Source organism: Bremia lactucae, linkage group LG11 (assembly GCF_004359215.1).
Source record: "Bremia lactucae strain SF5 linkage group LG11, whole genome shotgun sequence".
Classification (NCBI taxonomy): domain Eukaryota; phylum Oomycota; class Peronosporomycetes; order Peronosporales; family Peronosporaceae; genus Bremia; species Bremia lactucae.
Window position 1 is genome coordinate 3339873 of NC_090620.1, and position 16654 is coordinate 3356526.

The 16654-nt window shown below is 44.8% G+C and overlaps 1 protein-coding gene across 1 annotated transcript; it reads left to right on the forward strand.

Annotated features, from left to right (window-relative positions):
* Window positions 1–1287: 1287 nt before the first annotated feature.
* On the forward strand, window positions 1288–2328 carry CCR75_009207 (uncharacterized protein; the record flags this gene model as incomplete). The annotated part of the gene is made up of 1 exon (XM_067967250.1): window positions 1288–2328. The coding sequence occupies one exon, from the start codon at window positions 1288–1290 to the stop codon at window positions 2326–2328; it is 1041 nt and encodes a 346-aa protein (XP_067821606.1).
* Window positions 2329–16654: the final 14326 nt, after the last annotated feature.

Consider the following 16654-nt stretch of genomic DNA (forward strand, 5'->3'; position numbering starts at 1 on the left):
TGCGAGGCGTCTCTCGCCTTAACGAAGTTTGAAAGCATTGTCGCTTTTCATATCTTGTTAATGACTAGTTAATTTATTGTCATTCTCAGCAACATTAGCAGCATTGCAAGCTCGCCTCAAAGGATATACATTCTTCATCGTTTCTGAAAGTTTTGACGTCGATCGGAGCGTTACATATTTTATCTTCTGTAATTCATCCTATTACGATGCGGACGCAAAAGGGTATCGTGTGTTGACTTAAGTTACAAGGTCGATGTGATTCGATCAGTACGCCCCGCGAGCGTGAGTTGTCTTGCTAATAAAAAGGGGCCAAATTACGATACCTTTTTAGTGTTAGAAGAGAGAGGGGCGTGCTTAAAGATTACTTGCACTTGCGCACAAAACACAAGTGAACGAAACACGAACATGTGTCTTTTTAATTAAGTGAATGAGGTAGCTTTCGTAGTATATTGTGCAATAAAAAGTCTTGGTACATAAAATGCCCTTGCCAATCCAAATGCTATTTCGAAGGCTTCTTGCAAACGCAGCGTCATAATGAGAAGGTTTTTTTCGTTGTTAATTATAATATAAAATGTTCAAGTAAGTTGGATCTTTTTACTGTGTCGAAAGAAGGTCCTAAGAGCCGTGCTTTGAGCTAGGTTCTTAACACGGTGGTGGACGGAGAGCTCTTTGGTCCAGCGTTTCGTCGATGCATGGACAGACGAGTACTCTGGCTTGTTCTGTGTTACCATATGCTCTTACGCATATCCAAGAGATCAAATTATGTGCGTAGCCCTGCATCGTTGCAAAGAACGCTTCACGACAATACTAGTCGACAAAAGTCAACTCATGAATGAGCCACAAATGAAGCTGTAAGACAAATGCCGGCCACAAAGAGACTATCCAGCGACGAGACAAACAGTAGGAACAAATGTTTCTGCTAATGATCAAACACTAGTGTTGTCTGTTGTCGTGTTGCAAACTTTATGCACAGACACAAAGTGTTCAGTTTTTTTTCGCCGTGGTCAACTGGAAAGCGCAAGATGCGCTTCAGTCGGCCATACTCCTTTTTCGCTATCTGTCGCATACAACGGCTCTACACCGTTGATCGTCGCACGAAAGAGAGAGATACAGGAATAAGTCATACAGTGTTTGTGCCCCTACTCTTGCGACGCAACCACGCGAAGAAAGCAACCGACTCCTCTACCTATCTCATGACAGCTCTTGCTTCTGGTTTGAATCCATTTTCCTAAATTGTAAGCCTCGAACATCAGCAACTACAGGATGCATCCTCACCGTACCGTAGCGATGGCAACCCTATTAGCATGCATCACGAGTGGATCACCGGTGGCTTCCGAGCCGTACGCACCAGGTCTCGTCTCTGTCGCTCCGAGGCTGCGTGGCACGCCTGCTGCTACAACAAATGGAGACACGGAAAATAGAATCTTTTGGAAAATAAAGAAGACCACAGCTGAGAAGCTTGCGAGCAATCTTGAGAAGAAACGTAAATTCGTCAACGACCTAGAGAGGGTCCCGAAGAGCGCCAAATATCTTCAAATCATCGAACAGCGAGATGCGATTCGAAACATGATTGGACAAAAAGTGGATACACGGGCTAGGATAGTCGGCAAGCTCGATAAAACTGCCGATAAATTTCTAGTCTCAAAGGACATTCGTGAGCTAAGCAAGATTTCAGATGATATAATTGCGCTTCAGAAACGCAAATTTGATTTGGAAAAGTCTCTTACCCCAGCTGATAAAAGCGTACAACTTCCGAGTAAAGAATACCTGATCGACGTGCTGAGGACAAAATACAAGGACGGTGATTTGTACAGAATCATCGAGAAGGGCAGAACCGATCCAGACACGAAGAAAATGGCGGACGAGCTGGAACGAAAGCTGGCTCAACGCTTGGCACACGAAAAGGATTTCCCAAGCACTGGATTGAAAAAACTATTTTTTTTGGATGAGACGGAGGCAAGTGTCCTTTTCAGGAACGGCGTACAGGACGAAGACGTCGCAAACCTTATTAAAGAGCGCCTAAATTTTTGGGTGAATGTTTTAGAGATGAACCATCGCTATACATTGTCCAAAGATAAAAATTTTATTATGAAGGCCATTCGGAGTGCTTATCCAGACTTGAATAGTTTATTGGAAGCACTGAAGAGGCTTCCTGCGGGAAACGTGCTGGAAAACGAGATATTCCGAACATTGTCCAACAGAAAAAATAAGATGCTGGAAGTGAAACGAATCGTAAAAAAATTCAAAGAGGATGATTCTGTGGTGTCTAGCTTCAAAAGGCGCGTTGAGGCTATTCAGTATATTCCTCCACCTGTTTACAATGTTTAAATAAACGTATACTTTCTTATTCAGTGGAAACTATAAATATTTTCGCTTTTTGTGTTAGACAAATGACCGTATCTTCTTGCGCCTGTAGGAGATGATCTTACGTATCCGAGGCTTCTTGATAATCGTACAAACGAGAAACGCTTCAGCTGTTATCCAACTGTGAAGTCACCCCAACCGATACGAAGTGTGACGTCAACTCAAACAGGTCTACAACAGCTGATTGGGATCGCGTTTGCTACGCAACGCACTCAATATATCGCTTTGGCATCTTCGTAATTAAAAGCTGTCAGCAACAACCATTTCCCTTTCCGAGAGTTGCGGTCAGGTATTTCTTTACCGCAGGCTGAATTTGATGGAGCCAGCCTAAGGCAGAATCATTGAAAAGTTGCCATATTCCATTTGTTGTGCGCGAAGTTTCAGCATTTGTGTTCAATTTTTCGCAAAATTGATAATACATCACGAAATTGCTTAGAAGTCATGTGGCAAGAAATTTGCCAATCAATTTATATTTCTTACTACTAGATCTCTTTATACCAGCCGTGAGAGAAGCAATATGTAATAAATTGTAACGGCGTGTATCGTATCATAAAATTAACACTTAAAGGTTGTTAATTAATATATTATCTTAAAGGCAGATAATATTTGGAGAATATTACTTTACGTAATAATATTTGGAAAGCTTATCCATTGATAGATATAGATCATTATATCTACTTTCTCCGCGGTCCAGTCATCGCTGGACGCGCGCAAAGAGAGAGACAGATAAGACTTAATTACATGTTTTTATTAGTTTATAATTAAGTTAGTATCAAATAGATAGAAATAGAAGAACTTATTATATTCAATACAGTTATCCCCGTTACACCTGGCCGCACTTTGTAGTCTGTCCAAGGACCACAGTTCCATCATCTAATATGGTCATGTTAGATGATAATGGAAACACGCATCACGTTTCGCGTGATAGTTCTCCTTTCTAAGTGACATAGAAAGAAGTGCGGTCGAACGACTGAGTTCGACCGTAGGGAACAATGCCATCTTAGCCATGCTGTGCGGTTTGGACAGAGATGCCCTCCATTCAGCCATCGCCAAGTTCATACAACATGAACTTGACGAGGCGAAGGAGAAGGTAGCCTTGCTAAATCAGCAAGGCTCTTATCAGGCAGAACTGTTGAGGTTACAACAGGTACAATCCCCTGTACCTGGAATGGCGTATACGCGTCGTCCCGAAACCTTAAAGATTGACATCTAAGTGTAGGGGGGGTCGAAGAAGACTCCCTCTTGAGATGGTTTGTCGAGTTGGACGATGCCGTAAGGGCTCGTCACATCGTCGACGAGCAAATGCAAGTCGCATTTGCTCAGTCAAACTTGGCAGGTCGTGTCAAAACTTAGGCACTAGGCCTTAAATTGCGCGACCCATATGTCTTTGGGTCGTTAGAGGCTTTTAAAGCCCGGCTCAAACAGACATTTGAGCCGCCCTGGAATGAGTTCAGAGCTCGATCAGAGCTTCTGAAACTCAAGCAAGGCAAGCATGATGTTCACGCTTATGCCCAACATATACGACTCTTAGCGAGTTGTATCACAAAAAACCGAGTTTCATGAACACACGTTGATTACGGTGTTCATGCAAGGTCTTACGGACGGTGCCGTAAAGACCCACAGGTTTTGCTTAGAACTGAATACGCTTGAAGAAGCAATATCCGTTGCGGAACAGGAGGACGTAAGCTTGAGACAGACTCAAGCTAGTTCGTCATCATATCGTCCACCAAGACGACACGAGTTAGGAGGTCTAGAACCCATGGACCTTTCTTGCGTCGAAAGCGAGAGATTTCGCTTTCCGAACAATAAGCGATTGCAGAAATGCCATCGCTGTCAAAAATTAGGACACTGCGCTCATGAGTGTAGTGCCCCACGCCCAGCACCAAAAGGTACTGATGGTAATTATGGACCGAATGCCAAAAAGTGCAACGGTTGCGGGTCCGACGTTGTTGCGAAATCACAACAGCAAGGCGGACGGCAAAAAACGGTATGGGTCAGTAAGAGCGCAACGCCCTACTGATCCAGCAACCTCAAGAGAATTCGCAAATCTCTTGACTAAAGTTGCTCCGGACGCATAATTGTACTGTGTCTCTGCACCTGGTGATGAGGTATCTCTCATCACTTTGAAGTTAAAAGTGACAAATGATTTGTCACTTAGAGCCCTAGTGGACTGTGAGGCGTCGAATAACTTTATTTTGTCGCCAGTCACTAGAGGGTCGTAAGCTGAAATATGTTGAGCGCGACATCCCTCCAACGAGGATGACGGTGCGCTTAGCGACAGGCGCATCGATAACAGTGACGAAATGCGTAGTAAAATTTCACTACACGTGAAAAGATTTACAGTACGATGATGATTTCATCGTACTGGACTTGGATGACAAATTTGATGTCATCCTAGGTCTACCTTGGCTCAGAAAATATGAGCCAAGAACCAGCTGGCAGCATCGATCCGTAAAAATTCCTGCCACTTGTTCATCAGATGGCCACCTGATGAACGTCTTGGAGCGTTCAAAGCGTGTGGATGTACTACGAGTGAGTGCGATGGCCTCACTTGAGGTACGGTCGTTAGTACGACTGCACAAGATCACAGGGTGATTACCAATCACCCTGTGGAGTCAGCAGCCGGCGGCTGTGCGAACGCACAGGCAGCGCCGAAGGTCCACCACTATAATGAGTCGAGTGGATTGAGACATGAATGTATGCCTAGCGGGCGACATCCAAGAAAGAAAACGATTGCCCAAAAGGGACAGCACGATGATCCTAGGTCGAGTAGAGAGTCGACCGTAGAAGACCCGACTGTGATAGCGCAATCACAGTCGAAAGACTTTTCCTTAAACAGAGGACGAATACGTTACCGATATTCGGTCAACGGTGATTTTTTTTTTGTTTTTTTTTTGCCAAAAAGAAACGGATCCTTTAACAGAGGACGAATACGTTACCGATTTTCGGTCAGCGGTAATTTTTGCCAAAAAGAAACGGATTCTCAGCTGCTCATGGATGGACGAAGGTGACCTCGATGTGAAGACTCAGATTGACATATACTACTCAGACCAAGGAGTCAATTAATACGAATCCTTTTTACAAAGAGTTGATTGAATCAAGGGATGTATTCCCTGAAGCAGTTCCATGCGAGTTGCCTAAGGATAAAGGCACTCGACATGAGATCGAGCTAAAACTGGGCTCGAAGTACTGTGCCATGAAGCAGTGGCCACTGCCTCATGAACAAGTACTTGCGATCGATAAATAATTTATCGATCGATTAAATATGGGTCACGCAAGGGAGTTTATCTCTCCACATAGCTCTCCCTCCTTATGCGTGCAAAAATTCACAGGAAAGTTGCGGACAGTGCACGCATTCAGTAAACTGAATGCTGCAACGGGACCGGCTCAAACGCCGATACCTAGAAAAGATGTAATCACAAATGGTATGTCTAAGAGTACCATCTTTTCGTCTATGGATCTGATGGATCGATTTTATCAGAACCTATGCGTAAACGGGACATCCCGTACACAGCCGTAAGCACTCCCAGTGGGATGCTCTAGGAATGGCTAGCAATGCCACAGATTTTTTTAAGCCCGTGCAACATTCAACAAATGCGTAACGCACCTGTTGAGAGCGGTGCGAGATTTCGCTACAAGTTATTTTGACGATGTATTCGTCCATAGCCGGGCCATGGACGGAAAGACGCACGAGGAAAGTCATAAACTAACTTCGTCAGGTTCTTACACTTATGCGAAAGTATAAGTTGTACGCAAATCTCTGGAAGTGTAAATTCGCTTCAAGCGAAATGCCACTTCTTGGTGTATCGTCGGGAAACACGGCATGCGCCCTGATCCCGAAAAGATAAAAGCAATTACCGACTGGCCAGTTCCAGTCGATGTCAAGAACTTAGAAAGTTCCATGGATTAGCGGCGAGATGGCGTTCATCTCTCTCGTCTCTTGAAAAATGACGAGAAATGGTTATGGAACGCTGATTGTAAACGTTCCTTTAAAAATATCAAGCAAAGCTTGATGCAATCGCCCATCTTGGTGATTGCAGATTAAGACAAACCTTTCCATGTGGTCTGTACTGCCAGCGATTTCGCAATTGTCTGTGATATTATGCAATACGATACAGGCGGCGCGAAGCGCGTCGTCAATTACCAATCGCGTCAGCTGCAACCAGCTGAACACAATTACCCAGTGCATGACAAAGAACTCCTTGCCATGATATATATAATGGCCAAATTTGGGGTCTATCTCCTCGGAGATAGACGGTTCATCGTATATACGGACCATGCGTCATTACGCACGGCCGTAAATAGCCCACACCTCTCGCAAAGAATGGCAAGGTAATTATCCTTCTTCGCGAAGTATAATTTTTCTGTGGAATATCAACCAGGACGACTTAATGTCGTCGCTGATGCGTTATCACGCCGACCCGATTTCGAGCCGGCTGCGCATTCCAACAGTGAAAATAATCCTACTGTTGCAACACTCATTTCAAGTCTCGACACAATTCGCTAGGTATCGTGTGTGTCATACCTAAGCGTGAACGTCACGTTTACCTTGCTTCAAATTCAGGAGCTCGGTCCGAGCCCTGAATTCGGCACGTGACTTCTCAAACATTTGTCGGAGTCGAGTTTTCAAGATCCCATACGACCCAAACGCAATTGGGTGTGAAGCTTGAGCCCTGATGCCAAAAACTTGCCACATCCAGCCCAGTTGGTAATTTCAAACTTTACTTTAGTCGCATCGTCGATGACGCGGCGATCTTCAGCGGCATCGACTAATTTAACGAGCCATTTTACTAAACAAGCAACTGTTTCTTACTTATAGGACATCAATATTCCAGCTTTCGGGTAGAAGCGCATGAGTCAGCCTGCCAGTAGCATGTAAATACTACTGTCTCAATAGTTCCAACTGTTGAGTACCCTTTTTTTCTCAACACCTCCGCGTATTGTGAGTATTGCTGGTAGAGCAAGGTTAAATTTTCGCGGGCCACGTCGATGTCATGTTGTATTAACTCGGCTTCAGCCGCATGTTAATCATCTCGTTGCAGAGCGCTGGCCCGCCTACTGCCGAACTCATTTGTTTAACCGCTTTATATTCGTGGTCACTCAATCGAGTGAACCTCTCATGCACAGCGTGAAAGTCTTCTTGAGGGGCTTAGAAGCTCCTTCTTCTTCATCCACCATGTCCATGTTGGACAGTACGTTCGTGATCGCTGAATATCTTGCCAGATGTAAATGGACATTTTTCGCTAGTACTGCTCAATACTAGAGGAAAGATGAGGTGCCTCCGAATACTTCACGACACGACGTGCAGAGAAAGGCTCTAAGCTATGAAGAATGTTTAGCAACTAAAGGTCAATGCGTCGTTGAAAAAGTAAAACTGTATGATAAAAATTAAGTTTACACGAGATGCAATCTTCTAAACTGAGTTAATACATTTGAAGTATGTACGTCGGCTCATCGCTCACCGCCCTTTCGCGGGTCTAGCACCGATTGACGGGGTTGATATAAACATTTAAATCAGCAAATGAACAGAACAACAAATTAGTACCGCAGTATCACCATGAAGGGTAATAGTGAAAGTAGTATTGATAAAAATAATGTGCTATTGATGTAACGGGGCACTGCCGACTTGTACTGCTTCAGTACAAGTTCACATCGCACTGCCTCAGTGCGAGTGGTGCCTCACGTCACTTCACTTACACTTCTACGTGCAGAGGAAGACTCTCTTTGAAATATTTGCTATAAAGAGGGTTAAAAGATAACTTTATTGAATATAATAAGTTCTTCTATTTCTATCTATTTAATACTTACTTACTATAAACTAATAAAAAACATGTAATAAAGTCTTATCTGTCTTTCTCTTTGCGCGCGTCCAGCGCTGACTGGACCACGGAGACAGTAGATATAATGGTCTATATCTATCAATGAATAAGCTTTCCGAATATTATTACGTAAAGTAATCTTCTCCAAATATTATCTGCCTTTAAGATAATATATTAATAAACAACCTTTTAGTGTTAATTACATGTAACGATACACCCCGTTTCATCACCCCTCCCTTAAATGACAATCGGTCTGACTGTCATTGGATAGAGTGGTCACTATAAGACCACTTAGTTTGAAACGATGCTGATTCGTCAGAAAACATCAATTTAAATTCTATCGCATGGCTAACAAGTCCATGCGGTGTGCGAGTAGTGCGGCGCCTTCGGCTGCGGCTCCTGCAGCCGCGGGTGACGCATTATTGTCTCCTGCGGCAGACAATCCGTCTGCCGTAGTATCGTCTTCTCCCGCAACGCTAAATGTTGCGGGTGCACTTGATGAGTCACCACATGGATGTGATCCCTCTTGAAAGGTCGACTATGAGTGCGAGTCGGAAGAAATAGTCGACTCGGGGAGAACAGAACAGTCGCCTGATCATTGTCAGGCGGCTGGTCATGAGCCTTCGAATGAGGGGGCTCATTCGAGTAGACGTGCTGGTAGCATTCGCTACAGCATGTTCGGTTCCGACGAGGAGAATGATTCCTCATCGTCAGCACCGTCTCCCGTGCCGTAATTCGCACATATTTCTGTGCGTGGTGATAACGATGGCGTAAGCTATCGTAATAAGAGTTCTTGTGGTTTCTCTGCTTCAGTGGGTGCTACTCAGGGGATCGTTGACACTAAAATGGCTCATCTTGCCACTGTGAAGAAGCCGTGGCTTTTGCCCGAACAGCTAATTACTAGCTTGTCTGGAGAGACTACTCCTCACAACAAATATCCCTTATTTATTGCGACAAAGCTACCTGGCCTTGATCCCAGCGCGAAGAACTTTAGCGCTGAAGAAGAGTTCTATCTCGATGCTTTTTTCAAGCATCGGTGGTATAGTGGCAACGATAAGCGAGATAAAGTCTCGCTTATGCAAGCCTGGAGCGCGTTCATTCGCAATGTGAAATACATTGGACGCGAAGTCTGGCCTCAAAGACTTAACGCGATTCGCGTAAAGTTTGAGAAACGAACTTCAACGGTGCATCGTATAAAATGGATCGGTTATCTCGTGAGGCAGGACTTCCATGACTCACGTGGGGTGATCCCTGTCCGTGTTGTGTTGACAACACGAAGAGAGCAAAAGGGGATGTGTATTCCCTTTCTTCGCCCTAAGGAAGTGCTCGCATCTCTATCCAGATGCGCGATGTGATTGACGTTTTGCAATCAATTTACAAACGCCAAGGCGCGTGTTATTCGATGGACCTTCTAATCCATCGGATGGGTCTCGTCATGCTGACGGACGAGGCCCTCAACGTCAACAATCATCTGGGAACGAGATTCCCAGCTGTCATGTGAAGGTGGATACCCACGCCAGCGAACAAGATAACTCGTTTGCTGCCCCCTCACATCACGGTGGTTTCGGATGTGAAACGTTGACCACTGTGGGATCCAGCAATGTTGTGGCGGAGGAGGAAAATGTAGATCTGAATCGTGTGTCGGATCTAGAGTCAAAGATCGACAAACTTGATCGCTATCTCCATGTATTGGAGGAGAACCTCGAACACGAGCGCGGTACGCGTCGCTCGTTGGAGCAGACGGTGCAGGCTCACTATATCGAACGGTTGGAACACCGTCCAAAGAGTGCGAACACCATATTGGAGAACGAACGGAAGTACCACGCTCTTCGTGATGAGCTGTCGTCAGCTCATCGCATTTTGGAGGATTTTCGGAACCGGTATGGGAAACTCCAGGTTCAACATGAGAATCTGGTTCGCGATCACAAGAATCTTTTAGGGACTCTTGATCAGGGTGGTCAGATCCGTCCTCGGAAGAAGCCGCGTACTGATGGTACGGGCGGAGCCGACCAACGTAATACGTAGGATGCGTTCGCATTCTACGTGGCAATTCTACTGTGTACGCATTGCCTCTGCGATGCAGTACACGGAAAGGCCAAATGAACTTGGGTAGTAATTTACTGCTACCCACATTAGTGACTACAGGCTTGGGTAAATTTACCGTAGATAGTAGTACTAGGTCATTAATATTAAATGAAAGAACATTTGATCTTCCATGTTTGTCTGCGTTCCGTTTCTGACGGTCCACTGCGTTTGGAATGGAATCCTGTACAAAACGGATTTCTGACTCCCGAGCCAGCAGAAATTTCTCTGCCGACTCATTTGTTTTGTCTTTTTCAGTGCGCTTTGTGCGCACTGCCATGAGATCTTTCTCATCTTGGATGTCGATTGCTTCGATATCGACATCAGTCGCGTCGCTGGTAACTTCGACGAGTGATGAGCATGAGCCAGAAATGGTTTTGCTTGTGCGAGTCCCCCCTCCCTTGAACTAGAGGATTCATCTAGTTCGGTGAATATTCGAGGATGGCGTTAGCCGTTCACGAAGAACGGTGTATGCGTTGTAGACGCATGCACCGAATTATTGATGGCGAATTTAACAATTGGTAAAAACTCGCTCTAATTTGGATACGATTATCTCTTTGAGAACGCGAGTTACGCGTTCCATCTGACCATCTGTCTCTGGATGATGAGAAGTTGACATAGTCAGCCGTGTTCCGATTTCTCGGAACACGGATTGCCAAAATTCTGCCGTGAACCGTAGATCTCTATCCGAGACCAGTTCACGGGGTAAACCGTGGAGTTCGAATACCGTGTCGATAAAGACACGGGCACAACCCGGAGCCGTAATTGACTCTGGTATCGCAGCAAGATGGTACATCTTGCTGAATCTGTCTACAAAAACAAGGATTCAATTGTCTTTGTGATTGTCTTCAGGAAATCCGAAGCCGGAGTCCATAGATACGGACTGCCAACACTCTACCGGAAGTGGTAGAGGTTGAAAAGGTGCACGGGATGAAAGGCTAGGCTTCACCCGTTGACATACCTCGCAAGCACGAATGCACTTGCGCACGAACTGATACTTGCGGGCCAGTAAAATTCGCGACTTACTGTGAGATAAGTTGTCTCACGTCCACGATGCCCACTTGTTGGTGCATCGTAACACTCATACATGATGCGCAAGCGCAAATCATTGTGAGTTGGGACGACGACACGTGGAGTGTCGCCGGCAACGGCTGTATGATACAATAAGCCGTTGCGTATTGTGTATCGATCGGATGTCGGTCGATATAAAGCCGGTAAATCCTTAGAAGATTTATCGGATAGATTCATCAGATGATCCGTTAAACGCAGAAGGTCCTTACCTTCTGCGTACGCTTTCTTTACGTCATTAAACAAGGTTAATGATGGAAAACGAGTGTACCGATTAACAGACAAACACAGGTTACTGTGGTCTTGCGGATGGTCCCGCCAAGGCCCAACTGTTCGCCTCGAAAATAAACGCTAGATCGAGCGATATATATAGCGGAACCAATGCACTTCAGCCTGAAACAGGCTTTCGTTTACTCGGGTGCATATCGTCCACCAAAACGACACGAAGTCGGAGGTTTTGGAACAATAGACCTCTCTTATGTAGAGCGAGAAATATCGCATATAAAGTTACAAGCGATTGCAAAGGTGAAATCGCTGCCAAACGCTCCCAGAGCACTACGCCTATGAGTGAAGTGCTCTATGCCACGTACAAGAAACACTATGCAAAGTGATTTATCCCAGCAAGCAAAAGCGGAGAACGCGGGCCCGACCCTGTTGTGAATCACAACGGCGAGGCGGGCCATAAATAATCGTTCGGGTCAGTAGGTGCGGAGCATTTTACTGCTTGAGCAAAGTCAAAAGAATTTGCGATCTCTTGACGGAGTTGCTCCTCACACACAAACACATTGTATTAAAATGCCCTTGGAGTTGAAACTAACATCACCACCTTGCAAAAAAATCAAAATGGCAAACAAGTTGTCACTTAAATCCCTACTGGATTGTGGGGCGTCGAGCAAATTCATTCGTCACCAATCGCTTAAAGTTCGTATGCTGAAGTTCATTAAGCGCGATATACATCTAATGAGGATGATATGCGTCTTTTATTGAAACGTGTAGTCAAAATCAAATACACGTTGAGGATGAAGAGTACGATGATAGTTTCATAGTACTGGATGTAAAGAACCAATTTAATGTAACCCAAAGAAAAGCATGCTCAGAAAGGACAAACCATGCATAAATTGAAAGCATCGATTAGGTAGAATGACTCTCTCTTGTTCAATAGATGGCCATCTAATGAACGTCTTAAACCGTCTACAAGCGTAAGAGTGAGTGCGGTTGCCTCAATTGGGGTTCGGTCGTTAGTACGACTGCACAAGACATCAGTGTGATAACCCATCACATTGTGAAGTAAGATACCGGCGGCTGTGCACAAACACAGGCAGCGCGGAAGGTTTCTCCCTCGATTAAGTCGAGCAGACCGGGACAACAACGCTTATGATGAAATCAACATCGACGGAGGGTTAGACCGCAGCACTAAAATTCTAGATAGACTGGACAGTTGATCGTTGAAGATCTCGCTGTGTTTGCGAAGCCACAGCTCGAGGTAGTTAAGGGATACCCCAAATAAAACTAGAGGGAGTTAGTCCCCATGGTTTTGGAAAAAAAAGTTCCCAGAAACCTGCCGTAAAAGTCTCCAGGTACTTTGGAAAAAGTTCCAAAGGGGAAAAGAGACATGAATGTTTTTGTAAATGATGGATCAAGTGTAGGCGCTTATACACTTTATTTGCGGCCCGAATTTAATTTCGGAGATTACTCAATTGCCAACGCTAGAACCGAAATGGCTCTTGCGGGATCTGCATAGTGACAAAGTCAAGCAGATCTGCACGTTTGTCACAGATGACAAGCACGTGGCCGATATTTGGTCGGCAAGAGTATTTCTTGAGAGCGAACGGGTTCTCAGCAGCTCATTGGTGAACAAGAGTGCTCTTGATGAGACGACTCGCATTGAACGTTATAAGTCCCAATCCTGAAAACCCTGAAGACAAATGCTATTTTCAGATAGGGATTAGTAGAAGTTAAGGATGTCTTTCCTGAATCAGTACCCTGCGAGTCGCCTAAGAATAAAGGCACTCGACACGAAATCGACCTAAGACCAGGTTCGAAATACTGCGTCATGAAGCAGTGGACATTGCCTTGTACAGGTATTATATAGCGATCGACAAGCTATTTTGCCGATCGCTTAGCAGCGGGCCATGTGTGGAGTCAACCTCCACACATAGCTCTTCGTCCTTCTGTATGCGTAAAGCATCAGGAGGATGGCGGGTTTGTGCATGCGCTCAAAACATTGAATGCTGCAACCGTACCGGCTCGAACGCCGATACCACAAAAAGACGTAATCACTGACGGTATGTCAAAGAGTTCTATCTTCACGTCAATGGATCTGATAAATAGATTCATTCAGATTCATATGCGTGAACAGGATATCCCGTTTACAGGAGTAAGCACCCCAAGTGGAATGCCTTGGGATATGCTAGTAATGCTACAAGGGAATAGTAATGCCCCTGGAACGTTCAACAGATGTATTAACACTCTATTAATATCGATGCCGTTCTTAGCACCGAGTTATCTCAATGGTGACTTCGTTCGTAGCCGAGCCATGGACGAAAAGTCGGTCGTTGAAGTACATCATACTTACGTCCTAAAAGCTCTTACACTTCTAGGAGAGCTTAAGCGGTACGCAAATCTCAAGAAGTGTATATTTGCTGCAAAAGCTACCACTTTTTGGTTGCGTCTTCTTACAATTCGGTATACGCCAGATCCCGAAAAGATCAAGGCGATCACCGACTGGCCTGTGCCAGCCAACGCAAGGTACTCTGAAAAATTCTCGGCTCTGCGGCGTTCTTGCAAAAGTATTTGCGCAACTATGCCGAAATTACAATGCATAGTGCTTATCGTACTCAAGAAAACTGTGAAGTGGTCATTGGACTCTGATTGTCATCACTTCGTTGGAGGCATCAGGCAAAGTTTAATCCAATCGCCGATCTTTGTGATAGCACTTAAAAAAAGACAAAATATCATGGGGTCTGTGGCGCCAGCGATTTTGCAATCGGTTGTGCGCTAATGTATAATGACACAGACGGCGCACAGCGGCTCGGTCGCGTCGTTTTTAACCGGCTGAGCGTAATTATTTGGGGCATAACAAGGAGCTCCTTGCCATGAAATTCGCATTCGCTAATTAGGAGACAAGCCCATAACTGACTACGCGTCTTTACGCACCTCTCGTAAAGATGAATTGCTAGAAAAATTACCGAAAGATAGAATGGAGTAATGGTCTCTTTTTGTTTGAAGGATAACTTCTATATGAATATAAGCCTGGACGACTTAATGTCGTCGTTACACTTTTGCGCCGGATTGACATTAAGTCGGCTGCACCATCAACAGTGAGGATAAGGCCACTGTTGCAACATATGCAACTTTACTTCACAACGTCGAATAGCCTATACACAAGACAAGGCTTTAATAGGTTTGATAAATTACCTCATAAATTCATCACAACCATTCATAGAGGGATTGTAAATTTGCATGCGATCTTCATCGAATTGATGCACAACCTGCAACGGTTTACCGTAATATATAGCTAGGATTTCCGGCGACGCACCTTGAATTGTCGCTCGTACTCATAATTATATGCGCTTGCGCATCAATTTTGAGTGTCACGATGCAACAAAAAGTAGGCATCGTGGAGGTGAGAAGAATTACCTCGCAGTAAGTTTCAAGTTTACTGGTCTCGCTTGTATGTGTATATGCGCAAGCACAATCGTGCGTGCAACTTTAATCACCGAATGTTAGTCTAATGCTTCACTTCGAGCGATATACTAGCCTCTGCATATCTCTGCAGAGTGTTGGTAGTCCGTATCTGGGGACTTTGTCTTCGGATTTTCCAAAGACGCTTACAAGAATAATGGTATTTTTGCGTTTGTAAATCATTTCAGCAAGACGACTCTTCTTGTTGAAGTCCCAGAGTAGATTCCACCCAAAAGTAGTGCTCATGTACGATATTTCGACTCCACAAATTACCCCGTGAACTGATTTCGAATTGAGATTTCCGGTTCACGGCGGAGTTTTGAAATATCGTGTTACAATTACTTGGAGCAAGATTAAAAGTGTCAACATCTTACCATCCTGAAACAGATGGCATACAGAACGCACAAATTGTTTCCTCGAAGAAATGCTTTGATGATACGTTTACTCGTTTACAAGTTGGAGCAAATTTTTGTCAATGTCAAAATTTGTGATCAACGAATCGCATACCCACCTTTATGGAGTGTGACTCTTGTTCAAATGGAGGAGGGGCCCGCTCGCACAAAAAATGATCTGAGACTTGCTCATCATGCGTTGACTCAACAGTCAATGCGAATGACACTAATGTTAATACAATTAACATCGAAGAATACAGATTAAATAATAGCAATGAAGCTATTGCTGACTCTAATATGCTGGTATACCAATGACATTTCCAGTGAGAGCTTCATTGCTCTCACTGGAAAGGAGAATTAAATCTTTGCAGTGGGCACTGGATGCACTAAAAAACGATACAAACCAAGTCAATAGGTAAATACATGTTGTCTCGAAAAAAAATGGTTCTATTCGTGCAAGGCTTTATTGCTGACGAGGTCGACCGATAGAAACGAACCGCTGACAAAGTGGAAAAGCAAATTTTTGCTGACTTGATGTAAACAACCTATCGTTTTGTTTGAATCTGCCTAAACATGTTGTGATCAATGTGGGTGCTGAAGAATATCATCCAGTTTCATGAAGTGCACCTCCAGCGCAATGCATGACCGATAGGGCTACGCGCGCACGCATCGAAAGTTCTACGTCGGCCGTCTCCGCCCGTACTATCACGTCGCGGCTTCTTCCGAGCGTGAATCAAACTTTCTGGCTCCAAAACGCTTGCCAGATACTTCATACTTCCGGCTTGACGAGCTGCCACCAGCTATTTGCGAAGGGCCAAAACGCCTATTCTTTCGCCAGTTGGGCGGTAATATGTTCCGCGTCGGTCATAAGATCGATCGCTTAAAAGTCAATGCTTCGTCGACATTAAGTCGTGACGACGCCTATGCTCGTTATTCACGTCATCCCGTAAGCCGCGGAGAACGCGATTGCGATCATGTTGACGAAAGGAGAATCCGGCAAATAAAATCAGATCTGGTCAAGTCAATTCTACTCCTCCACTTCCACTGATGAACTCAAAGCATCTGACGCGCTTCCTCTTGGAAGGCTCCTTGAATTTCTGCGATGTGAGGTAGTTCGAACGAGTTATCTCGTTCGTTTGCGGGTGCATCCGCCCTCGCAGGATAGCTGGGAGCCTCGCTTCCAACTGAACATTGACGCTCTGAGTCTTGTCGATTAGTACGACAAGACTAATTTTCTGGTCTAAA